Genomic DNA, 27,099 nt, shown 5'->3' on the forward strand with positions numbered 1-27,099 from the left:
CCCCACCAACTATACACAAACACATCACCCTATCTTCTTTCCTGGTATGGGCTGCCTTGTTGTTTATCATGCCCTTTTTTGCGATTTATGGCCACCAGCAAGCTCTACTGATATGATAAAACTCGACTTCCCTGCTTCCCTCATGTACCGAACATCTCCGTTCATCAGCTTCACCAGCTTTCTGCTTATAACCAAGCTGATCCCCTCCACAGACGCATCTGTATCCTCCCCATACATTTGATCTAGCAGTGCTTGAGGAATCCCTGCACCAGGATGCCTTATCCTGTCCAAAAAGTAGCATAATAACCCGAGTTATTAACTGAACCCCCAGTCCATAAACATATAATGATTCTCTTCATTTTGTTAGGGTATCTGGCTCAATCAGAGCAATATTTTAATGTCTTATCCTTTTGTTCACTCTCTATGCATTCCAACTGCTTTTACAGAAATGCATAGAGTAGCTGATCGATTAAATAGATAATGTTTCATTCCCATTCCTTTGGTGGCTTGGAGCCACTTATCCGAAACAAGAGATACCAAAGTCATCTGATATTTGACATGCATAGATGCTTGAATTACACCTAAACGGAACCATATCTGGATATTGAAAATCTCATTTATGCTTCAAGTGGTACCTGAGTTCCAGATGCACAAGATAAACAGATTGCCCCAACTGGTCTTTGGAAAAACTAGCTGAAACAGTAAGCACGCCTCCAGATGGTGTAAAATTAACTGACATCAGCAAGAAATCAGCCAACACCTGTTGAAGCCTGATGCAATCACCATATAAGGTCTCAGCCATCGTCTCTTCAGCTGCATCATTGACTATTCGAATGCCCTTTTCATTGCTCTTCATCATGACTTGACTGGTAGCAGCCACTACTACCTCACGCAGGGTAAACTCCACCATTTCCAGATCCAAGTAACTGACCACAATTCAGAAAGGGAAAACAACTGTTAATGAGAGATTGAAAAATAAAAGTATTAGGTTTCAATAAATCATGTTGAGTTTGTGCACGCATTATAGGCAGATAGAGCAACAGCTCTCTTGATTTTCAACCACAAAACTACCACACTCACACCAGTTTGTCCTCAGATGGTAGAGCCTAAACAAGAGTTCCATAAAGGAAATTGATATATTGGCCATGTGTGTGGACTAATTATTAATAGGTGAAGTTGCAAAAAACTAGCTTGAGAGGAAATACAAAAACTCTGAGAAGTGAATATGAAAGACCTGTGGATTCAGATGTATAAAAGAACTTTGTTACTTCTGAGAACTAAGAAATTAGAAGTAATGTTTGTTTTGAAAAAATTCTGTTGAGATTTCACATCAAGCAAGCACGTTCACCACCAAAAGCAACACAGAAAGGATGGGGAAGTATATTTTACAAAGGAAAAATTGAAATATTCCAAGTCCAAACTTTTGAACATGACCCCTACCAAATCCACAAGGCATCCAATTCAGTTATAGTGTAACACAAATTCATAGATTGAAGTGAGCAAGCATGCAATTGAAGACCAAAACTATCTGAAGAGGCCATATAAAACTTAAAACTATAAGTGCCATAACACACCAAAATCATTTGAGAAAGCTTGCCATCCAATCAAAAATGAACGAAGAGGTTCACTCAACTTCTATAAGTAGCAAAAGTTCCAGTAATTTAACACATCTAAATTCAAAGATGTACTATTCCTAAGAATCTTGGATGCAAGGTGAAATGCATTTCTCCTAACAGTACAGTGGATTTCTTTTCCCAGGAAATGCATAGCTTAATAAAAAAAAAGAACAGGGATATCAATATGATAGATTGGACTTTATCATACCCTTCAATGATGCTATCGAGATCTGAGTCATCAAGAATCTTGCTGAGCTGGCACTGGCACTGGGCACTGGTATGCAGAAGCTCCTTTTGTTCTGCTCCCAACTCGGTTCCCTCCATCATTTTGCCAGAAAATATAATTCCAGAGAGAGGATTCTGGATCTGCTTTTTTAAATAAGCCAATGCTTTCAATCTTTTCAAAGCAGTTTGCTCTGATAATCGCTGGACATGTAGTGCTTGTTGCAGCTCTTGGCTTGCAAGCTGTAGAAAGCAGAATACCCCAGTGACTGCACCCTCTCTGTCCAATTTCTTACTCACACACAGCAGGCATTCCACATACTTTCCAGTCCGAGCAAAGAAACCAAAAGAAACCTTCTCGGATTCCTGGCCAGTCATGGCAGTGTTAAGAACAACACCAAGATTTACAAAAGCCTCCTGATTCTTGAGACGACAGCATGCCATGTTTAACCCAAAAACCTCTCCCAATAACATTTTATCTAGAACTTCTTCTCGTTTCCAACCAGTCAAATTTGTCATGGCAGGATTCCACTCAGAACACCAGCCAAACTCATCCGTCCCAAATATTGGGGGAATCAAAGGGTTTCGGTTTTGTACAATTGCTTTGTAATCCCCTTCAATTCGGGTGAACTTGTCCATGACCATCTTCTGGCCAGTGATATCCTGACCCACAAAGCACACCCCCACAACATTTTCATGAAGGTCCCTGCTTGCGCAGGCATTAACAACTAAGCAGATGGGGCCACATTCAGACTTGGAACCATGTGTCTTGATTTCAAATTGTATGTTTTGCTCTTCTTTGCCTGATCAAAAAAGAAAGGAAAAGTATTGAAAGTGGTGCAGATGAATTGGAATGTTCTACAGAACAATATACACACACCCGAGAGATTCAAACAAGCACCACTTCCTCTCAGGCAAAGAATAACATTTTATTAATGAAAAAACAAGTAAGAGATGACCAGAACATAAAATGACATACCAAAGATATTCAAACAACCATCATTTCCGCTCAGGCAAAGAATAACATTTTGTTACCAACCAAACAAGTAAGAGATGACCAAAACATAAAATGACATACCCTGCAATGCCAAGAATAACATTCTTTTGACTATATCAACCGAAGAATCTTCCACTAGTGTTAGCAAATGCTTCCCAATTGCTTTATCAACAAGAAGACCAGTCAATTCAGAAATTTTTGTATTCCACCCGTTAACTAGACCATCAACATCAACTGCCAAAATTGGCACTGTAGCTGTTTCAATTAAACGGACCATCTCACTAGTCACTGCTTCAAGTTCTTGCATCCCTTCAATTTTGAGGTCGCTTAGCCTTGCATGAATTGTTTTGGTATCCACATCCATGGTTTCAATGTCTTTGAATGTGTTCCTCAGGATAAGCTGCAGAGAATGGATTGCATCCATTTCATAGTCCTTCCAAGGCAAACTCCTTGTCTTGACAACTTCAAGGAAGGCCTTGAAAGATGACCTAGGGTGCATTCTCCTTCCATCATCCTTCTCCCCAAGTTCATGCTTTGCACCACCCCATCGAATTTCTGCAGCAGTCTGGGATCGAAACCAAAAAAGCATGTCCTTGGAAGTTATTCTCACAGCTGCCATTCCACAAACTACATCACCAAGAGCCAGAGCCCCTGGGTACCCTGCATCATACAAGCTGTCTGTACTCAAACCTGTAGAATCCATATGGTACTCGGAGAGCCAAAAAGCTATATCCTGAAGCTGCAAATCACTTGGAGTTATCCCCAACCTCCAGATCTTATTCCTATAGAACAGGACAGCACCATCACACTTTACCAGATCCATAATGTTCGGGCTCTGTGTCACAATACCCAATGGTGCATCACGCATGAGCATATCACATAAGAGTGTCTGGGTGCGGAGGATGTTCTTCTCAACAATTTGATTTTCTAACTCCAATTCCTTGTTGACATGGATAGCAAATACTTGAGCTAGAAACTCACAAGCATACCTAAGAGGGAAAGGAACAAACCTCGGACTTGTATTATGGCACACTACTAAACCCCAAAGTCTCTTTCTTTTCTGTGGGTTCGCAGAATCAGGGGTATCACCATCTTCATCCCCATCATTGACTACAACTGCCATAACCAGAGAAGCAATGGAGTTCATGTTCTCCATGTATTGTAAATGACAACTGTGTGGGGCCCTCAGGGTTGAACCACACAACGTTAGATCAAATGGAAGCTTCTCATCCTGAAGCACCTTGACATGTTTCGCATGACAATCAACAATCATTCGAACTTTATTCTTCATAAATAGAAAGCGTGCAGCCTGAGGGATATCAGTGGCTGGATAGTGCAAACCCAAATATGGCTCCATGCCTGGCTTTGTAACCTCAGAGACCACTTCTCCATGATCATCATCATGAAATTTATAGGCCATCGCCCTATCATATCCAGTGAGCTCGAAAACCTCCTGAACCATTGTATCACAAAGCCTTTCCATGCTTCCACTAGGCAAAGACTGCAGCCGAGTAATTGCTTTGGCTGCAAGCTTGTATGATTGTAGAGCTCCAGCAGCAGTCATGGGAACCTCGTAAGGCTTCACAGGTTCAAAGTCAATGATCAAACTGCCAGTCACCCGGTGAACAATGGCATAAAATGGCTTCCCAGAAGTCTTGCAATGGACCAATATAGGATTCAAAAGAGAAACATCCCCGAATCCCATGGCTTTTTGCAAGGCAGATGCACTAGGAGCAGTGAAGATAGTCCTGATGTCAGTTCCAATGCCAAGAACAGGATGTTCCCCAACACTTGGCACTGCATGACTGACCATAGTCAACAGTTCAGGGGCATTCTCACTGTATGCAATGACTTTGAAAGTTTTCTCATCTAAGGCTAGCAAGCATCCAAAAGGCTGGATCAGCTTGCCTTTCTGGATGTGGTGAAGATAAGCTGTAATTACTTTGTCAGACCTGGGTGGCTGATCTCCACCAACTGAGTCAGTAACACGCACTGAGCTTGAGTAATCAAAAGAGCTGCCTGATTCCTCAAAATCAGCATGAAGCTTGGCATCCACAGTGGTCTGAGCAATAATCCTAGCACTGTGTCTTGATCTTGCTGAGTTGCTGGATGAGTGGCTTGGCCTTGAAGAAGACATTTTCACTCAAACTGTTGAGAGGAAAAGAATGAAAATGATGAGATAAAATCTTAAACTTAGGAGGAATGCTTGATTACTGGAACTAGTTCTACTTCTACGCACGAAGAACAATATCTTTTTGCATAAAGTGATGCAAACAATAACCATTCGTTTTGCATGAAGTGAAACAACCATAGCAGTAATTGTTATTGATACAAATGCCGTCTTTATTCCCACCTTTGGTGTAATCATTTCGTCATTATCATCAAACCAGCTGGAACGAGTAGTAACTAAAAAGATAATGGCATTGGAACTGGGGAATTTTTGTGAATATGGCCTTCGATGATGATGAAAACATCAGAATTTCTAGATGAGTACCTCAAGTACTCAAAGACAAGAAAACTTGATCATAGAGAATCTAATGCCCTATTACTGAATACTTGTCATCTTCCCTTAGATTATTAATACCTTTAAGTGCAATAAGTTACTAAACAAAAACAACAAAGAAATCATTTTGAAAAATACAATTTTTTGTTCATTTTATACCTAAATTGCACCCACAAAGTATTATGATCACAAAGGATGGACTCCCCGATCAACTAATATAAAAAATAATAATTATAAAGATCAAATTTTTAGCAACTAAATTATGAAATTTCTTCACCCAGACTTGATTGTTTTGAGCTGAAAAAATGACTATTACCAAAGCATTAGAAAGAGAAGATAAGGAAAGGAAAAGCCTCTAACCTTATGAGATGATGAACGAAGCGGAACCCAGTTATGATAGATCCAGTAAGGATCAACAACTGGGGTTTAAACAGCTTGAAGAAGAGAAAGGAGAAGGAGGAGAAAAATAAAAGCAAGTAAAATGAGAATCCCAAGTGACCCCGGGAAACAGAAACCCCATATCTTGTTAATAAAATAATAGAGTAGAAAATATACTGATGACTGCCTTTCCCTTCCCTCTTGTGTCTCTGTGACTCTTGCTGTGAGGGACCCCTCCACTCCAATCCCTTATTCTATCCCAGCACAGGGCAGGGGACCACGAACCAATATTATATTAGTATATCAGTCACTGGGTTTTAGATACCATTTACAGAGATTGAGGATTTCCTTGATGGGTGGGTTTGCCTTTGCTCAAACTCGAAAACACTAGCAGTCACGCCTGTCCTGGTCTTGGATAAAGAAATACAAGTCCCCTTGCAATGGTTTGGTTGGCTTTACAAAGTACGGCAGCTTTGGGTCACCCCTATAAATAGCATGGACTGCTAATTTCATTGGTTTATCCTTTTGTCTTCTTTTTCTTTATTTAATTGGATTTAAAATTGGTATGTTATTTATGGTAAAGCGATGATGGATCTGGTGTTGATAAGCACCTCAGCACATGCCTGATGTCTCTCCTACAGCAATCCCAAACAAAACTGCAAAAACTATTCTTGTTGGACTTGCAAGTGCCTAATCCACTTTGTGATTATTATAAATTAAAGTATATGGGGAGTGTACATGCAAGTGGAATCCTATCCTCAACAATAGAAAAGAGATTTGGCCCTTTGGATAGGTGAATTATGAATTGAGAAGGAAGCTTAACTTTGACTAATTTGCTGATGCTAGAAAACAAAGGGTAAAAAGCCAAAGACGTGTGAAAAATAGAGAGGCCCCATCGTAAAACATGAGGCCATGCCTTCTGAGTTAACTCGACTTAAACACAAACATCACAGTGAGTTATGGTATTCACGTGCACTCCAACTCCGCAATGCATTACAATCCAATCCTGACGCATCTTCTACATTCAGATTGGCCTTTTGGGCCATACTTCACTGCTATCATTGAATTCTCGATTTCCTATATGTATATTTGTTCTGGGAATGGTATGATAGCAGAGTAGGGCCATTCCCTTTATCCATTTTGGACAAGATTCCAAGTTCATTGCTTTCACAAGACGGTGACTAGAGCATATGTCCTCCGTATTTTGACCCGAGAATGAACGAAGAAACCATCTTGTGAAGGACCCTTTGTTAAGTGTCCAGCGGATCATGTATTCCTTATTATCTTCAACAACAGGCGAACTGCGACAAGTTTCATATAGGTACCGAAGGAAGGGCATCGATGCTCTTATCTGTTAAATTTTTGTCACTTGCAACCTCTCTCTAAGCATTTCTTCCCATCACGAACTGCCAACATCCACACTACTAATAATCTGAGACTGGACGTCTAGCAAGATAATCTCAAGTTTCTGCGATGCATTTTTCGTTGCTCTTGGTTCTCGTTGATAATTTGATAGATATGCACATGCTGAACCTCAATATGTGTGATGTGGCATGTTCCAATAGAGGGTTCTCCATGTTCCCTGCTATAGGCAGCACTGGCATCATTTATGCTGGAAAATCCAGTTTGAGCCCGTGTTCGATGTCACATTCTTGACATGGTGCCATAAATTAACCATACACTGTCTTCATGGCCCGTGCCTCTAATCATAGTATATAAAAAAAAAAATTAGGTGATTCAGCCCCTTGTACACCACATCCACGCGCATAGATCCCCAAAGATCACCTATAACAGAGATCTCAGAAGCAATTCTAGGTAACACAGGACGGGAACAACTATGTAAACAAAAAGATTATCAAAGGCCAGCACTCTTAAAACCACAAGAATTGCATTTACACCTGCAGCCGAAACAAACTTTTAGCAGCCTAACCCTCTGTTTCACTGGTCACAGAATCGGAAATTCATTAATAAACACAAAGTTGACGCAAAAGTTCTCTGAGATTGGGTCATAGGATGTCTTGCGAACTCCATTCACTGATTAGAGATTCATGACACAGAATCATGTAAAACACGTGGAGTGTGATTCCGATGGTATGGAATCTGTCACCTCCATAAGACTCTTGATGGTAACTCCTGATGGTAACCTCACTGAACAAACCAAGCATACAAGCAGAGAATCACGAATGCCTCAAGCATTGAAAACAATCAATTCATATGATGAAACATGCCGAATCATAAATAGATAGCTCATTAATACAAACGTTAATGCATAAAATATGCCAAAATACAGAATATTGAAAGGCATTAGCTACATTTCACGATCTGTTGCTGCATTGAGAATGCATCTATCGATTACCTTGCCTCTAACCTTCTCTATCTAGATGTATATCGATTCTTAAAGAGGATGTGCTCATTAAATACATGGCCCTCGCTAATCTTTTCCACTGGTATTTAAGTTGAAAGTACTGGCAGCTGCTGCTTTCATGCTGTAAGTCATCAAGAATGAACTCGTTACCTTGACTAAGGGCAATCCAGTAAAAATCTTACAGCAACCAATCAGGCTATAGAAGTAGTTTCCGCCATTCCATCCAATAACATAAACCTTAAACATCATGCCCTTACAAGCACAAAGAAGCAAAAAGAACTTAAGAAATAAAACAATTTATCAAAGAGAATTTCAGATAAATAATTATCAGCGTGCTGCCCTGTTGAGAAAGACGCAAAAGGTACTATTCAAACTGCTTAATTCCAGTACCTAGATTCAAAAGACATATCGAGGAAAACATAATTTAGAACGCAAGAAATATGAACTAATAATCTGTTTCAAACAAAAATCTACAATTCAAAAGAATAAAAAATATCTTGCCAAATCTACTATATGTTTGAATCCTTCTGAATTTCCCAAGTCTTGTACATGAAATTTGCATACAAGTTAACAACTGGTTTTGAAGTTTGTAAGTCCAACAGAAGCTTTATATAGAGTTCTGCCAAAGGTAGACAAGGTAAACATGTGGCAGAGACCTTAAACATGGAGCTGCTCCCAAGTACTCTCCATCCAAGGTAAACAGTAGACAAGCAGGTAGACAAGACTGAACCTCCATTCGTCGTTGTAAATTTTACATGGATGCCAAATGAGCCATCTTAGTGGTATGGAGAATTCTGGCTCGGTACAGGACATCAGTCAGCTTTACCCAAAAGTACTGAAGCTCAAATGAAGGTAGCACTCTTACATGATATACATAATCACGAATGATTCAAGTAAGAGGAACCAAATTACTCAGGGAAGGAAATCGCCACTCAGGCTACAAAAGTTGTATTGCAACCGCAAGTTCCTAATTGATTGAACAAATTATCAATAAGCGAATGTCAAAACAAAGAACCACAAGCCAACGAAATCAAAGAGCAAAACTTTTAAAATAAACTCACAAACCCCACCAACCCATGTGATCAATCTGCAATCTTCTTCAACTCATAGAGATATTGAGAGCAGTGAAAATGACCCCCTTCCCTTGAAGCATTCATTATCGTTACTATCATCATTAATATGCATCAAAATGGGGATTGCATTCTTTGAAATAAATATATTCTTCTCAATCAAGGCTTTTAACGTACAAAAATCTCGACAATCATGCACCTTAAAAGTGCTAGGGCATGGATCAAGAGTTATCAGGGTACTGCAGTTGTAAAGAAAGAAGCAAAGAGTAACACCAAAACTAATTGACTCAGCCATTGAAAATTATCACGGTCTACATATTGGAAAATATAATGTGCCAGTGTATAAGAAATATCAAGTAATCTATTAAAACAAAATTCTATATACAATTTGATAAAAAAAATCCAAAGATGTTGACAAACGCTCGCAGTATTGCAAAGGACCGAAATGTTCATGCCAATCCCTCTAAACACCAATATCCTTGTGAATCTCCGTAGCCTTCACAAAGAATTGTGCCAGAAATTTGAATAAAAAGAAACAATTGATATTGAATCTTGTATCTGTTTGATTCCCCATACAGACATCTGCCTGGCAAAGACGTATAAGAGTCTAGATATTGCATGTATGACATACCTTAATCATTTACAGAGCTGCTTCCAATTCTCCATCCAAGAGGCAGACAAGGTATACTCTTGAGGGCAAAATTTAGAATATGAATGAAGATGACTATATTCTTGATATCACCAATGAACGAAGGCCAAAAACACAGAATCGGTATCACTAAAATAAAGAGCCAAGCTTTTTGAAAGCATTTCAGAAAAGAGAAGGACCCGTGTGATCAATCAGCAAATCTTTTGGCAAAAATCTCATGAAGAAATTGAAAACAGTAACACTGTAGATGATATGATAGGATGGATGAACCTGCGAAATCTTCATGAAGTAGTAGCAGTAGTATCTAAAGAATGGGGGTTGCATTCTTTGGAATAGAAATCATTGGTCTCGATCAAAGATTTCAACATGTCGAAGGTGAAGTCAGGATGATTAGGGTCGCTTGTTTGAGACTGGAGGGTTGTTGAGGTTGAAGGAGATTCCGAGGGAGGGGGTTGCTTAAAACAAAAACAACTAGTACAAGTGTTACCTGGAAAACAATCAGCATTCCAAGCAGCAGCAGGAGTGCTTTTTTTATGCAAAAGTCTGTTGGGCTTAATGAAGGGGAAGAGGAACACTTTGTTTGGTTTGGAGAAATTAATGCTTTTACTAGTTGCAGAACCATCGCATGATTCTCTGAGAGGCATGTTCTCTTTCTTCTCATTCTTCTTATTCTTCTTCTTCTTCTGCAGCATCAGCATCATAGTAGGCTTCTTGTTCTTCTTCTTCTTGGCAGGGTGGGCATCAGACCCATTGCCTGGATTGCCATGTTCATCCTCAATAACATCGTCATCTTCCTTAAAATTATCAACGATAATATCATTGGAAATACTCAGCGTATCTAACACAAACATATCAATTTAAGGAAAGAAACTGTGTTTGAATTGAAAAACTGACAAAAGAAAAGAAGAAAGATGAGTAACTCCAATATTTTTCTTGATAATTAATTTTAATTAACACCCACTCACTCGTTAATACGGAGGGATTGGAGAATTAGAATTAAGGATGAGAGAGAGGAAATAACGTAAAAATAAGATTAAGGGGAAAAGGAGGGTAAAATTAGTTTGAGAGATTGAAATTGTATTTGGAATCTATGTATGAACATGTGGAGTGGTGGAGTTTGCGTGTGTGCAAATGTCCGCCTGAGCGAGAGATACAGACAAACAGAGAGTGAAAAAAAAAAGAAAAAGGAAAAAAAGAAAAAGGGAAGTAGTGGAGAGACAGGTGGAGTAAATATCGAAACCTTGGGCTGAGTTGTCGGGTGGGTATCTCATCCCCAAATTAACGCCCTTCCACCACCACAACACCAACTCCCGGCCAGTTAACCAAAGTATCGGAAACAAATTCAACCTCTCCCTTTTCTTTTTTTTTTTCAGTGTTTTTCGACATTGGTATGGTAATAATAAAATATCACTGTCTAGAAAATATTTTATAAAATCCACATGCGGCCCGGAAGCTTTTGGTGGACAAGCCTACTCCACCATCCTAACTCTTTCAATTCAAGGATGGGCTTGTGGCGTTTGTACAGGGGTTAACATCAAAGTTTCTCTAGATGGTAAATGAATCTAAAATGCTCGTGGATGGACCTTCCTTGAGCTCATGTTCATAATCAGCTACAGCATCTTCTGTTAAGGTCGATTTGATAAAGTCTATCACGACGTAAATTAAGCATATTATTAGTTAGGGTACGTCCCCTTTCATTCATGTCTTAATAAATAAGGGTTACTACTTCCTACTCTTCGAGCTTGCATAATAAGTAATAAATATGACAAATACATTAAAAATAATTAGTGGTGCAATGGGAAGTGGAACTTTTGTGTTACTATCTTGGGGGTGTGGTTGAAGTTATTTTTTAAAAAAAAATTTAGAAATGTATTAAAATAATATTTTTTATTTTTAAAATTTTATTTATAAAATCAACTTATTAAAATGATCCAAAATATACTAAAAAATTATTTTTTTTACTGCATCCCCAAACTTTCTATTAATAAAATAGAAAATTAGGGTGATTCCAGTTCCATCTTGTCCAAGACTAGCAAATTGTATTGTGTGTTTGTTAATATGAATTATATATACTACTAATTCAACTTATTCTTAGCTTTTGTCCGAAATTAGAAATCTTCTTATAGATATGAGATGAACTTGGATTTAGAAATTAAAGACTCCATAAAAAAAATTAAATGTTTATTTGACAATAATTTCAATGTATTAGAAATTGTGTGCTTGTTAGGAGTATTTGGCTTGGGTTAGGTCTAACAAACCATCAAAGATTCTAGTGTTTTGATGTGGTAGAGTGGGTTTAAAAATTTGCCTAATCAAATATTTTTTTTGTTATTCTTATTTGGTCTCTAGTGGATTTGGAGGAGGAGGAGGAATATTTTACTTTTTAGGGATGGGTATTTAGAAGATAACTGATTATTATTGTATTATGATGCTTGAAATAATTCAAAAGTTGTGTGTAAACACTTCACTACTATCTCATGACTTAGACTTGCAGAAGAATTTATAAAACTAGATTTGGATGACAACTCTTTTAAGAACTCAATGAAGATTGGATTTAAGGGTCTCTTAACAAATTTTAAAGGGAGATGGTTGATGGGTTTTACAGATTATGAAGGTTTTGGTTTTAACGTATTTCTAAAATTGCTAGTAATTAAACATGATTTATTGATGGCATGAGATAGAAGTTTTAAAAAGATCATTTGCAATTCTGATTCTATAAATATTATTCAATTGATTCATAATAATTTTAATATTTATTGTTTATTTAAAATTATTATTTTTTACATCAAAGAACTCCTAGTAAAAAATTAAGAATCATAATTTGAGAGAAACTGATTCATATGATGATTGTATGGCTAAACTTGTAGCTAAAAATAACTCTAATTTATGTATTTAAAAGAACTATTTTTAGAAATTTATCTTTAATTCTTAACGTCTTCTCTGAATTTTATTTGCTTTAAAGAAATTTTTTTTTTACTCTAACAAAAAGAAAAATTGTTTTTTAAATACATCAAAATCATATAAGAATATATTTTTAAAATTACCGTAACAAAATGTAATCTTATTAATGGGTAAACTAATTTAAGAAATTTCACAAAAAAAAAAACTAATTTAAAAAACGTTTTCCCCCCCTTGTCGTAGAGGAGAAAGCAACATACACGGCTTCGGGGTTTTAATAATGAATTAGTAAAGAGAGTTACGTGGTCTATCTTCTTTGTTCTTTCGTCCGTTGTCCATCTCCGTCAATCCAGCCCACCTGGCCTGGGTGGAGACATTAGTCGGTGATGTAAGGCCCTTCTGCCACATCCCACATTGTTAGTGTGTTGTACACGACACGTAGCATATATATATATATATATATATATATATATATATGTATAAGTAGCGGTTATTGGTGTCCACGACCAAAATCGCTTGTTTATTTTTGCTTCGCTGATAAACTAGCAATAGTGATTGCCTTAAAAGAGTTGTATATACACAAACACACAGGACAGAAACGTTGTGATATTTTTTTGTAACATTGATCCTTTCATTCATTCTCGTTAACCAACTCTTTCAAGGCAATCTAGGGACAGCACATAACGAGTCAGCAATCCACCAGCCAGCTCATTAGGCATCGAAAAAAGGATAGCGTAGAGGAAGAAGATTTGAGAAAAATACAAGCAATATGGCTGCTCTGGATCGGGAGGAAGCCAGACGTCGACTAGTCCAGAAAGGAAACTGCTATGCATGTGCAAGTTCTCCAGATCTTTCTTTGCGATCTTCATACCATTTTCTGTATCTTCAACATCACAAGCCCGAGCACGAATTTCTCGGAAAAGAATCTCGTTACCTCCCTCCACAAAGCGAAAATTCCCTCCCTAACCAGCAAAACCAAAACCGCCACAAGTAGTCAGCACAAGTTATAAAATGATTTCAACGAACATTAACATCCTGTTTTATAGATGCATTCAGCCTGACCCTCAGCTAGCCCCCTTAAATAATTAATCCGGACAGTAGTCTCAGCTTCTAGTTTCTCATTAACAGCTACCCTCAACCTTGCAGCCAGCTGCACAAGTTTAACAACTGGCCAGTCGACGATGAGTAACTTGAACAAGAAACAATGCTTAGACCTCACTGCAGCAACTTTTTGCAATAATCACCGGCAACAGGAAACAATGCTTAGACCTTACTGCAGCAACGTTTTGCAATAATCACCGGCTGGTGTTCATCTGCCTATATCACGGGCAAAGAAGTAATCAACTCCTCAAAAAACTTTTCACATTGGGTTTTTCACTAGCAGTGATCACAGGTCAAGACGTGCAGGCTTGATGTCCAGGTCTGGTTAAGAGCTTCATAATTCCTGGAAAAAAACAACTCTTGACTGAAATATAGAACTTTTAGATATTTAAATCAATGTGTGTTTGGTAATTAACGAGAAAAATTGTTGAGTTTGAGAAAGAATGACCTGTGAAAACAAGTTTTGTTTACCTGTTACCCAAAATATTTATAGAACTTGATTACGTTAGTTCCTCTCGAAAGTTGCATAAAAATTGATCGGTCCATCATTGAATGTAGTGTTTGACATGTTATCAGTGATGTGATTGATAAATATTAATGACATGTTGGCTAAAAATACATATTGATTGAGAAAGAAGATGCCTGATTGCATAATTCGTGTTTGCACTGCCAACCATTAGTGTCTGCCAACTATCAGCTAGAAAATATAGTGCTAACCTGGTTTGTTCTTCTGGAGAACCTACAAGTGAAAGTATAAAAAGTTAGTGTACATGGGCAATACGCGGAAGTGTATTTTGACTCCTTGCAAGTTGAATAAAGTATATTGGAGAGTGTGCGAGGAGCCGAGAATTCTTTGTGGTGCTGGGTTGGGACCAGAGCCGGCTTAAGTTAAGGATCATTTGGGCAATGACCCAAGGCCCCCAGTAAGAAAAGGCTCTAAAAATAAATAAGATATATTTGTTAATTATATTTTATGGAAAAAATATTGCACCCACTTAATAAAAAAATTCAAATACGAAATAAAGATTATACAATGTATATAAAAAGAGGGCTGGCATCAACATGCCCAACACCAACGGAATGAATGCCTTCTGATTTGCTTCCTCTAAATTGGCTTTGATTTAATGAAATTGAAAGTAATTCAGGTCGGATGTATGAGTTCCCATATATTATAAATGCAAATTAAAAATAAAACAAAATTATTTAATTTTTTTTAAGATAGATATAAAGTTGTTTAGTTCTTGAACATCTAATTTTTTTAACTTTTAATAATTATTTAAAGACAGAATTATTGTAAACTATAAAACTTCAAATTATCTGGTCTTTAAAAATAATCTATACAAATAACCAGTAAGATATCTTTAAAATTCTTATTTAGGAGAGGAAGTTTGCTATACTTAGAGTGTTAGCTTTTTATCCTATGATTTATGTAGTTTTTTTTTACCTAACAGATAACTTCTTCAAAAATAAAAGGGATAACTTTATATTTACAAGGAATTCTAAAATCTCTATAAATGATAAAAAAATCTATTTTCTCCTTAAATAATATCCATATATTATTTAAGCATAATTTTAAAAATTTAATTAATAAAAGTTTTTACTTTATTATTTAGGACTAGAATTATAATTCATTACTTAAATATATTATGGTGTTTAATTTCTAAAATTATTTTCAACAAAGCCATACTTCATTAATTATGTTACTTTATTTTTTTTTACTAATGGTTTTTATTGTGTGTTATTCATTAAGTTTTTAATATGATAGCCAAAATAAAAATTATAATTCTATATAAATAGAATTAAATAAATTAAATAATTTAATTTGTTATTAATTAAATAATTAATTCATTTATATTTGAAGATTAGGTGCACCGTCTAGTAATATATAATGATTCTTAAATATTAAGAAAGTCATAAATGGTTTAACTTAATTTCTCAAAGACCAGTTTCTTAACGTAATTATTATCCTTTTATCAATAATATTTCAATTTAGATATTTTAATATAGAGTGTGTTTGTTAAGTCAAATCATATTTATTCATAATATTATAGTCATTGATAATTTAAATAAGATTTATTAATATAATATAATATAAATATTAAAAATAAATAAAACCTTTATTAATAATAAACATATATTTATATGAATACAATAATGCTATATGTAATCAATTAATTAGCTACAAGACATATTAAAATATCAATTTTATTCATTTGCTAACCTAATCTGTAAGCAAGGTAGTGCACTAAATTAAGAAGTTGTATTCAGAGGAGAGGAGAAAACTCTGGCAAAACCTAAGTCTCTAGAGATTTTTAAAAAAGTTTTAAAAAGTTTTATTTTTTATTTTAAATTAATTTTATTAGTTTTTATATTATTTTAATATGTTGATATTAAAAATAATTTTTTAAAAATAAAAAAATTATTTTAATATATTTTCAAGAAAAAATACATTACAATTAGGTGCAGCTAAATACTAGTTAAAGACAAGTAGGTGTTATTGTTAACCATTAAGGACACAAGTAGGTGTTATTGTTAACAATTTCTAAACAAAGACAAAACAACTTGCTGCAATTAAAATTAGCTAGATAGTAGTCAAAGTACATGGGTTACACTACAGCTAAAATTCCAAATCAATTTTGAATACAAAATACAAGGCACATGTCTTAAAAATATATTTTTTATACCGTAGAATTTATATATTAACCGAGGAATGAAAAGATAGAGTTAAATTAAAATAAGATAAATAAAATAAAATAAAATTATCAACACGAATTATAGACTCCAAGGAAAAAAAAATCTTAAAATTGATAATGAATGTGAATTGTGCTCCCTGATCTTTAAATCATTCAGTTTTTAATCTTGTCTATACATAATTCCGAAAGCAACAACATGCAAATAACATAGGGCAAAACAAAAGCATGAAAACAACATTTGCAAGAGAAAAAGAAAGAAAGAATAACAATAATTAAAGTGATCATCCTGTAAAATTCAAAGGAAAAAACACGAAGAGGAAGTTGTGAGAGCATAAATACAGCTCCAACTATATGAACTTTTTTAATTTATTTGTAAGTTAATTAATAATTAATTGATAATATCATAAAAGATTCCAGTAACTAGCTTGAGGCAAAGTTTATATTTTAGATAATTGGTTAATTTATTAGTTCTAATAATTTAATTCATTTTTTCTAGGTGATTAGTAAGCTAAGGTGATTAATAACTGATACTTATAAAATATTTCTTTTAATGAATTTTGGGACTCTTTAATATTTAAATAAGTATTTTTTTAAAAGAAAAGATAATGATATTTTAGAGAAGAACTCTAAAAATAAATATAGATAATGAAGACTCAGAACTTGGAGTTTGAAGAATTCATGGGGTATTGTATAGCCTATGAGTCTTGTTTTTTTAATGAAGAGAAGAAGCTAAAATATAATTTTTTTATGGTATTAATGAGGAATAAATATCCTTTATATAAGCATTAGTGAGAGAGAATATTCATGATATATGCATTGGTGAGGGATGTTATCCTTTACACCAACATTGATGCGATGCAAATATACATTTGAGAGATTTTTTATATATTAGTGTACTTAAACAACATTAATATTAATAAAAATATAATAAATTTTTCAAGAATTTATATAGACATAAAAGTACAAAAATGATATAATTTAAAATATAGTTGAGTCTATGAGAACTAAGCTTTTTTTCTAGGATGGGCCTGCGAGGGCTACACTTTTTCTTTAGGCTAAGCTCATGGTGTTAAACTATTTTTCTAAGTTGAGCCCATGAAAACTAGGCTCTTCTACTAAGATGAGCTTATAGTATTATGCTCTTTTTCTTAGTTGAGCCCATAAAAGCTGAATTCTTTATTAAAACAGAGCTCTTTTCAAGGTTAAGCCTATAATATTTGGTTTTTCTTCTAAGTTGAGTTTAGACACGTTACCGGAGACAATGATTTTTTAGGCCTTCAAGGTTTTTCTTTAGTCCTACCATTGATATATATGTCTATCAAGTAATAAGCTAAAGGGTACGAGGAATTTACTATTCACCCACACCCAGGATTACAACATTCTTTTCTTCTTTTTTTTTCTTTTTTTTTCTCTAATTTTTGGCACTTTTTTTCCTCTTTTTTCTTTTGATTTTTTTTCCAAAATTATTTTTGTTAATTTTAATTTTTTAATATTGAACTGGTTAAAAATTTTGCTTTGTAATTTTTTTCTTTAAAATACTATGAATTACTACAATGTTTTTTCACATAGTTTTTCTATTTTATTTTTTATTTTCTAAAATTATATTTTTTGATTTTATTTTTTAATATTAAGCTGTTTAATAATTTAGCTTTGTAATTTTTTCTTTAAAACATTATTGATTACTATAAAGTTTCTCCACATAGTTCTGTTTTGTGTTTTTTTTTATGATTTTTTTTTTAAATTATCTTTGTTGATTTTTTTTTTTTAATGTTGAGCTGGTTAGAATTTAACTTTGTAATAAAACTTAATCATGTGGGAAAAGTACTATAGTTTCTCTCACAAAATACTGTAGATTGCTGTAATGTCTCTCTATATTTTTTTTTTCTTATGATTTTTTCAAAATTATTTTTGTCAGTTTTAATTTTTTAATATTAAACTAGTTAAAAATTATAATTATAGGTCATTACAAATAAGGCTAAATCATTATGGAAGCAATGTAGCTTTCATCACAAAATACTATTAATTACTACAGTGTTTCCAACATGGTTTTTTTTTTTGTGTTTTTTATATTTTTTTCTAAAATTATCTTTATCGATTTTTTTTTAATTGTGAGTTGATTTAGAATTTAACTTTGTAATTTTTTCGTTTAAAACACTGAATTGCTGCAGTGTTTTTCCATATTTTTTTTCAAAATTATATTTATCTATTTTTTTAATATTGAGTTGGTTAAGAATTATAATTACAATAAAACTAAATAAAATGAAGAAAGTGTTGTTGCTTTCCTCACAAAACACTGTGAATTACCACAATATTTTTCTAAATTATTATTTTTTTTAAAATTATCTTTGTCAATTTTTTTTGAGAAAACACTATAGTTTTCCTCACAAAGCATTGTCAATGGCTACAACATTTTTTCTTATAGGTTTCTTTCCTTCCAAAATTATATTTGTCAATTTTTCTTTTAATATTACATTGGAAGAGAATTTAGCTTTATATTTTTTGTATTTTTTATTAATAAAAAAGCTAAATTATGTAGTGAAAGCATGTACTTTCCTTACAAAACACCATGGATTACCACAAATCATTTTTTTCAGTCTCTAAGTTTTTGATCAACCACATAACTTTTTTTTTCATCATAAAATATTAGTTTCATCATACCTTTAATTTCTATTATTTATTTAGCATTGGTTCATAATTATAATACCTGTAGCAGGATGCGAGCAAGCCATCTCGTCACTTATATACAAGGTTACATACATAGGAACTTTTAGCAAGTAGGTCAATAATGAAGAATAAGAGTCTCAAAATAAAGAAAAGGTCTGATAATCATACATCTGCCAAAACAACTTATTCATCCATTCATCATATTGAATTGGTAAAGGCGTTGATATTTTTGTAATCTCATTATTGTACTATTGCTAAGTTACGAGCATACTAAGTTATTATGGAATATATACTTTGACATATCAAAAGTTATAAAAGTGTTCACCCATTGGTTGTGTTAAGGGAAGGGATTGAATATTAATGTAGAAAAAATAAAATAAAATTATTATAAAATGTATATATTTGAATAGGAAATTAATGTAGGATCATTCCAATATTGTAATCCCTACATTTATTGTCTTGTTCTGCTGACACGACCAAAAGATCGATGTCTTCTTCTAAGTGCAGGAGTGTTGAAGTAATAAATAACCCGGTAAGACCGGAATCGAACCATAAGGAGGTTAATTGTATAAATTATAAATAACAACAATACAACAACAACAACTAGAATAGTAGTAGTAGCAGCAGCAGTAGTAGTCATAGTAATAATAATATTAGTAGTAATAGTAATACTACTACTACTACTAATAATAATAATAATAATAGTAATAAATACTAATAATAATAGTAATAGTAATAGTAATAATAATACTAATAATAGTAGTAGTAGTAATAGAAGAAGAAAAAGAAGTTAATAAGAACTTTAAGATGGAAGATCAATATAAGGGTTTAACAATGATAACAGTAAATGTCAAGGTTAGAGGATACACTAATGGTATTTCAAATAAGTATAGTATAAACTCTTTTTATTCAAATGAAAACCACATACAAAGGAGGTTCCAATCAGATTATAAATTGTTAATATAATTACATTAGTTATCTTATTCGAATAATGATAATACCTATAAATGTTGTCAGGTATTCATGATTATAACTTATATTAACAACAAATCAAGTTCCTTCATAGCACAGGTGTTGGTTATATCATACGGTTTGTGATATGAAAGTGCCAAATATTTATTATACCAAGTGTTATAAAACATAAATCTAGATTAGTCATTTAACAAGCAAAGTATTAAAGAGTAAACAAGATAACAAATACAAAACATGTTAGTATCAAACATTAAAATCCATGTTACGTTTACACTATACTTATTCTTACATCATTAATGTAACATTTTCACCTTGACATAATAAACTTAGCTAAACATAATGAAAGAGAGAAATATAAATAAATAAGATAAGAATATAAATAAGATAAAAGTTAACTAAGTAAAGCAAAGGAATTGAAAGGCATAAACAAGATATTAATGAAAACAAAACTTAAGCATTATAAAAATACAAAGAGAGAAAGCAATAACATGATATTGATATGGAAACAAAGATGCCTAAATGCATGGCAAATGCCTTCTTTTATAGGCCAAAATTAGGAACTATTGATTTGATGACTAATTGATGAGTGGGTGGCCAACTCTTGACTTGACGATAATCCTTATCTTCTTTTGTTTGCCCAAAATGTTATTGATAACGTTAGAATTGGAACCATTTGAAGACATGAAAGTTCTAGCAAATTGTCTCAACTTTCTAGGAACAAAAATTGAGGTCATTTGGACTTTTAGAGCTCCATATATAGGCCAAATACTGAACAATATTCAGGCTGTGACACGACCAAAAGATTAATGTTTTCTCCCAAGTGTAGGAGTGTCGAAGTAATAAATAACTTGGTAAGACTGGGGTCGAACCACAAGGAGGTTAATTGTACAAATTATAAATAATAATAATATAATAACAATAAAAATAACAATAACAACAACAAGAACAATAAGAACAACAACAATAGTAGTAGTAGTAGTAGTAGTAATAACAACAACAACAACAACAACAACAACAACAACAACAACAACAACAACAATAATAATAATAATAATAATAATAAAGAAAAAGAAGGAGAAGAAGAAGATGATGATGAGAACTTGGAGATGGAAAATTAATGTAAGGATTAAACAATAATAATAACAAATGTCAAGGATAGCGGTTTCACTAATGGTATGTCAAACAAGTATAGTATAAACACTTATTATGCAATTGGAAACCACACACAGAGAAGGTTCTTATTATTCAATTGGAAACCGCACACAGAGAAGGTTCCAATTAGATTATAGATTGTTAACATGATTACATTAGTCATCTGATTCGATTAATGCTAGTACTTGTAAATCTCGTCAAGCATTCATGATTATAGCTTATGTTAACAACAAATCAAGTGCATTTCATAGCTCAGGTGTCGGTTATACCATACAGTATGAACTATGAAAGTGCCAAGCATTTGTTGTACCAAGTGTTATACAACATAAATCAAGATTAGTCATTTAACAAGCAAAGTATTAAAGAGTGAACAAGATAACAAATACAAAACATGTTAGTATCAAACATTAAAGTCCATATTGAGTTTACATTATACTTATTCTTACACCATTAGTGTAACCTTTTCACCTTGACATAACAAACTTAGCTAGATATAATAAAAGAAAGAAAAATAAATAAACAAAATAAGAACATAAATAAGATAAAAGTTAACTAAGTAAAGGAAAGGAAATGAAAGGCATAAACTTGATATTAATGAAAGCAAAGCATAAACATTACAAAAAATACAAAGAAAGAAAGCAAGAGCATGATCTTGATCTGAAGACCAAGATGCCTAAATGCATGGCAAATACCTCCTTTTATAGGCCAAAATTGGGAACAATATTTGATGACTAATTGATGAGTGGGTGACCAACTCTTGACTTGGTAACAATCCTTATCTTTTCTTGTCTGCCCAAAATGTCATTGATAACGTCAAAATTGGAGCCACTTGAAAACATGAAAGTTGTAGAAATTTGTCTCAGCTTTCTTGTGTAAAACATTCAGCTCATTTGAACTTCTAGAACTCCAGATATGGGCCAAAAACTGAATAGTGCTCGGGCTGGAAGATAGATTCGGGCTTCTTTGTTGTTGCTATAATTTGAACTTGAAAATGGCCTTTTTAGATCTTGGGCTCCTATGAAAGTTGTAGGCCTATGTCTTACCTTTCCATCCATATAAAGTAGACCAAAATCTGAGATCTACAACTCCAAATATGACCCAATTACCGAACAGTGTTCTGGTTTGGATTGCACCGACATCTCTTTTCTAAGTTTGGCCATCTCTTTGTCCTTTTAATTTCAGTTCTTAAATTCATCAATCAATCCTTTTATTTATGTGATAGTCCTGCATTTAAAATGAACATTTACCATAAATTAAAGGTATCATTAGATACGTTATTATAAAACATGATTTAGTTAAGGAGTTATTGATACTTTAAGTGCAAAATGATGATATAAAACCTTAATAAAAATACATTTTTAAGTACTAATCAGGCTGCAGGATAGCTTCAAACTTCTTCGTTGTTGTTACAATTTAGACTTAAAAATGATCTTTTTAAATTTGGGCTCCTCATGAAAGTTGTAGGCATATATCTTACCTTTCTATCCATATAAAGTAGACCTAAATTCAAGATCTACAGCTCTCGATATGACCCAATTATCGAATAGTATTCCGGTTTGGATTACACCAGCATATCTTTTCTAAGTTTGACCATCTCTATGTCCTTTCAATTTCAGTTCTTAAACTCGTCAATTGATCCTTTTATTTATGTGATGGGCATTTATCATAAATTAAAGGTATCTTATATTATTAGATATGTTATTATAAAACATGCTTTAGTTAAGGAGTTATTGATACTTCAAGTGCAAAATAATAATATAAAACCTTAATAAAAATACACTTTTAATTACTAATCATACCCCCTAATCAGCTTATTACTAGTCCTTAGTAATCAAAGTATTAAAATAGAAAAATAATTTGAAAATTCCACAAAGCAAGGTATTTATCATTCAACTTTCATTAATCTATCCAAATAAACAAACTCTCATTAAATTTATATATTTGCTCAATACCTCTTAAACAAGATATTAATAAACCTTTTTTTTATGCTTAATATATCAACACATAGTTATGGGGCTTTACTTGGAAGAAAATAAAATTTTTGTTATAGTATTTAAAGTTAACTTCCTTGGGTTGAGATTTTTTTTAAAAAAATATATATATACGTGTAACTTAAAACAAAATGCAACTTTAACCCATGTAACAAGCTTTTAACTAATGACTCACAGACCAGTTGTTCTTGGGGTATTAGGTGTTGAGACACCCTAACGAGCTTAGTAACTTGGGTTGCAGATACTGATACGTAAATAGTGTAATGTTTGATTCCTTTAAGCTTTTCTCCTCAACCCATGTAACAAGCGTTGGGCCAATAGCTCTCAAGTTAGTTGACTTTAGGGAATTAGGTGTTAAAACACCCATTTAGGCTTAATTGCTTAGGTTAGGGAGGCTATGAAACCAAACGTATCTATATTTTTTTGCTCTTTTTTTATTTTTTTTCAAATTATATACTATCCATTTTCCTTAGTTGTTACCTTTAATAAAAGAACATAAATAATATAATAATCCAATGTACAACCCATAATCATATGTTAAAGTGTGTGTGTGTGTGAAAATTAAGGTTTAAGAATATATGTTAAATTAGTATTGAGTAAAATTAAGTGACAACAACGTGAGAGTTTGTAAACCTGAATATTTGAAGAAGTATTATGATAAACCTCGTTAAGAATGGTTACTAAGATGCGTCTTAAGAGTTAATTTAACAAAAAAGCTCATTTACTTTGTCATCCTAGTAACAACAATTTTGCATATATTTTATAAAATAGAAAACATAGTTAGTTAATTTCTTATTTTTTTTATCAACTACTATCCTCTTCCCCCAATTAAAACGAGACATTGTCTATAATATCCTAACGTAGAAATATAGAATATAGAAGACATCATCTGAAATAACAAACACTGACAAACCTGAAACACACTTAAACAAATATAAGAAATAACAAAACACAAATATTATGCTCTATTAATAAAACCAAAAGGTAGAAATTTTTAGAAATTGAGACTAAAATCATAGTTGTGATTGTGGCTCACACCTTCCTTTAGTTTTACATCTAAGAATAACTTAAACGCCCTCTATGGGTCGAGGATAAGCTTTCCATCCAGTTTTCTTAAAAACTAATACATAGGGTCCTTTTTAGTTAGATTTTCAAGACTAAGTTGATCATGTTCTTAATGAAAATAAGGTCATAAATCATGAATTGCGCGATGCACATCTTCACTAAAATATGTCTCAAGAGTTAATAAAAGATCATCTAAAGATTCCTTATGTTTTGAAATAAATCATGAATTGCGTGATGCACATCTTCACTAAAATATGTCTCAAGAGTTAATAAAAGATTATCTAAAGATTCCTTATGTTTTGCAGAATGCATGGAGTCCTTGAACATGATGGGCCAATAAAATCCATTCTGAAAGATTTTTGCAGCTGTCTTCTTTGATAAGAAATGACTCCCACATGCATCAGAGTGATAAAATATAATGATACTACTTATTAGTACTTAAAAGTGCATTTTTATCAAGGTTTTATATCATTATTTTGCCAGTTTTTCAGAGTCTCAATCTAGGTGAGTTAAAACCAACTTCTATATCTCTTTTACTTGCCGATAGATCTGTAAAAGTGCCTAGAGGAATAATTGAAGATGTGTTAGTACAAGTCGATAAATTCATTTATCCTGTGGATTTTATTGTCTTGGACACAGAACCTGTTGAAGCATGTAATTCATTTCCTGTTATTTTAGGACGTCCGTTTCTTGCAACCTCTAACGCATTGATTAATTGTAGGAATGGACTGATGAAGCTATCATTTGGAAACATGACATTGGAGATGAATATTTTCAACATTTGCAAGCAACCTGGAGATGATAATGATTTACAAGAAGTAGATCATATTGATGAATTAGTTTATGATCAACTTGAATCTACTTTAAGTAAAAATGAATTGGATGAAACTGAAGATTTGCAAATGGTTTATTCTGAGGAAGAAATCACGAATGAAACAAGCACCGAAAATGTTGATGCGAATCTTTTGTCAACAGTGACAACAGATTCGACATCTGACATCACACCAATCGATGATTACTTTCCTAACAAATCCTTACTTTCTCTTAGTTCAATGCCTTGGTATGATAAAAATATTAATTTTCTTGCTTTAGGAGATTTGCTAGCTGATTGGAGTACCCAAGACAAAGAAAAGTTTTTGAACGAAGTGAAGAGCTTTTATTGTGATGACCCTAACTTATTCAAATATTGTCCTGATCAAATATTTCAAAGATTCATTCCCGACAATGAGGTAAGTAGTGTCATTAAACTTTGTCATTCTGAAGCATGTGGAAGTTATTTCTCGTCAAAAAAGACTGCTGCAAAAATCTTTCAAAATGGATTTTATTGGCCCACCATGTTCAAGGACACACATGCATTCTGCAAAACTTGTGAAAATTGTCAAAAAATTGACACTGGTCAAAAAGTTTTGTTTTATGATTCTCAACTCTATGCATTCCCTAAAGAGCTAAGATTAAGATGGACCAATCCTTATGGGGCCTGTGATATTGAGAATTCAATGAATGACAATGATTTTAAGGAAAATGGACATCGTTTGAAAGCTTACTTTGATAATTTTCCTAGTGAAAATGAATCAGCTGGTTTGAATGATCTTGTAGATAAAGGTTGATTATTTTGTTTTTCTCACATTGTTTTTGTGTTTCTTTTTGAGTGATTTTTGCTAGTTTCTCTCACCCCGGTCAAATGGCGGATAACGGTACTCCGTGACTTAAGTCGGTTCTTTCAGTTTCCCACAATAACTGATATTTGTGTATATATTTGTGCAATTCTTTGAATCTCTCTTCTAATTCTCATTTGAAAATGGACACTAATCTTGAAAAATTGAAAAAGTATTTTCCCGCTCTGCCTCAGAATGCGATTACAAAAATTTACCGTGCTAGATGTGCAAGATTGAGATTGTTAATGAATCATGGAATTCCTGAAGATATTCGTTGGTTGATTGAAGCAAAGGTCCGATTATCAGGTGAGTCCTCTAATTTCTTTATTTCACACATGCCTGGAACAGGTAAAAGCACTTTTGCAAAGAAACGTCGTGCAAAACGACTAGAAGTCTGTCATCGATGTGCTAGATGGACTTGTAATACACAATGTCGTTCTTTAGGAATGGTATCTATAAACCGTGAAGATAAAATACAATTCATTAAGGATGGCCTGAGTAAGGAGTCTTTAGATAATCTTCTATTGACTCTTGAGACGCATCCTAGTGGAGATGTGCATCGTGCAATTCATGATTTATGGCCACTATTTCATAAAGAACATGATCGACTTAGTCTTGGGAATCTGACTAAAAAAGACCCTGTTTGCCAGTTTTTAAGAAAACTGGATGGGAAGCCTATCCCCGACCCATAGAGGGCGTTTAAGCCGTTCTTGGACGTAAAACCAAGGGAAGATGTGAGCCACAATCACAACTACCTGTACATACACATGTTTTTTTTCAAAAGTAAATAAATAAATAAAAAGAGAGAGAGAGTGTGTGAGACTCTAGCTGGCCTACATATAGATGTTATGATTGCCTTTCTACTTTCTCATCTATAAAACCCTCTTTTCCTTCCTTTCATTTCTACTCAACCCATACATTCAACAAATACAGAAGTGTGTAGAAATGGCAAGTTCCTCAGGTCATCAAATAAGAAATATTTGTGTTTTCGGTGGATCTAGTCCTGGGAAAGAAAAGGAGTTTTTAGAATCAGCAAATCATCTTGGTTAGGTGCTAGCTGAGAGAAAGATTCATTTAGTGTATGGGGGAGGCAGTCTTGGGTTAATGG

At 33.5% G+C, this 27,099-nt stretch overlaps 1 protein-coding gene across 1 annotated transcript; it reads right to left on the minus strand.

The window, feature by feature from the left end:
* Nucleotides 1-6: 6 nt before the first annotated feature.
* PHYA (phytochrome A) lies at nt 7-6,197 on the minus strand. Its single transcript, XM_011025598.1, has 5 exons — nt 5,699-6,197; nt 2,917-4,983; nt 1,825-2,641; nt 636-926; nt 7-283 (listed from the first exon to the last, which is right to left on the minus strand). The coding sequence occupies exons 2-5, from the start codon at nt 4,970-4,972 to the stop codon at nt 67-69; spliced, it is 3,381 nt and encodes a 1,126-aa protein (XP_011023900.1). The 5' UTR covers nt 4,973-4,983; nt 5,699-6,197; the 3' UTR covers nt 7-66.
* Nucleotides 6,198-27,099: the final 20,902 nt, after the last annotated feature.

Source organism: Populus euphratica, unplaced genomic scaffold (assembly GCF_000495115.2).
Source record: "Populus euphratica unplaced genomic scaffold, PopEup_1.0 scaffold28.1, whole genome shotgun sequence".
Lineage (NCBI taxonomy): Eukaryota > Viridiplantae > Streptophyta > Magnoliopsida > Malpighiales > Salicaceae > Populus > Populus euphratica.

Bases quoted from the DNA above. Each gene is read 5' to 3' on its own strand.
- PHYA (XM_011025598.1), bottom strand. From the start codon at position 4,972: ATGTCTTCTTCAAGGCCAAGCCACTCATCCAGCAACTCAGCAAGATCA. The intron at 2,642-2,916 runs GTATGTCATTTT...TTTTTTGATCAG, and splicing joins GTTATTCTTGGCATTGCAGG to GCAAAGAAGAGCAAAACATA. The intron at 927-1,824 runs GTATGATAAAGT...AATTGTGGTCAG, and splicing joins CTCGATAGCATCATTGAAGG to TTACTTGGATCTGGAAATGG.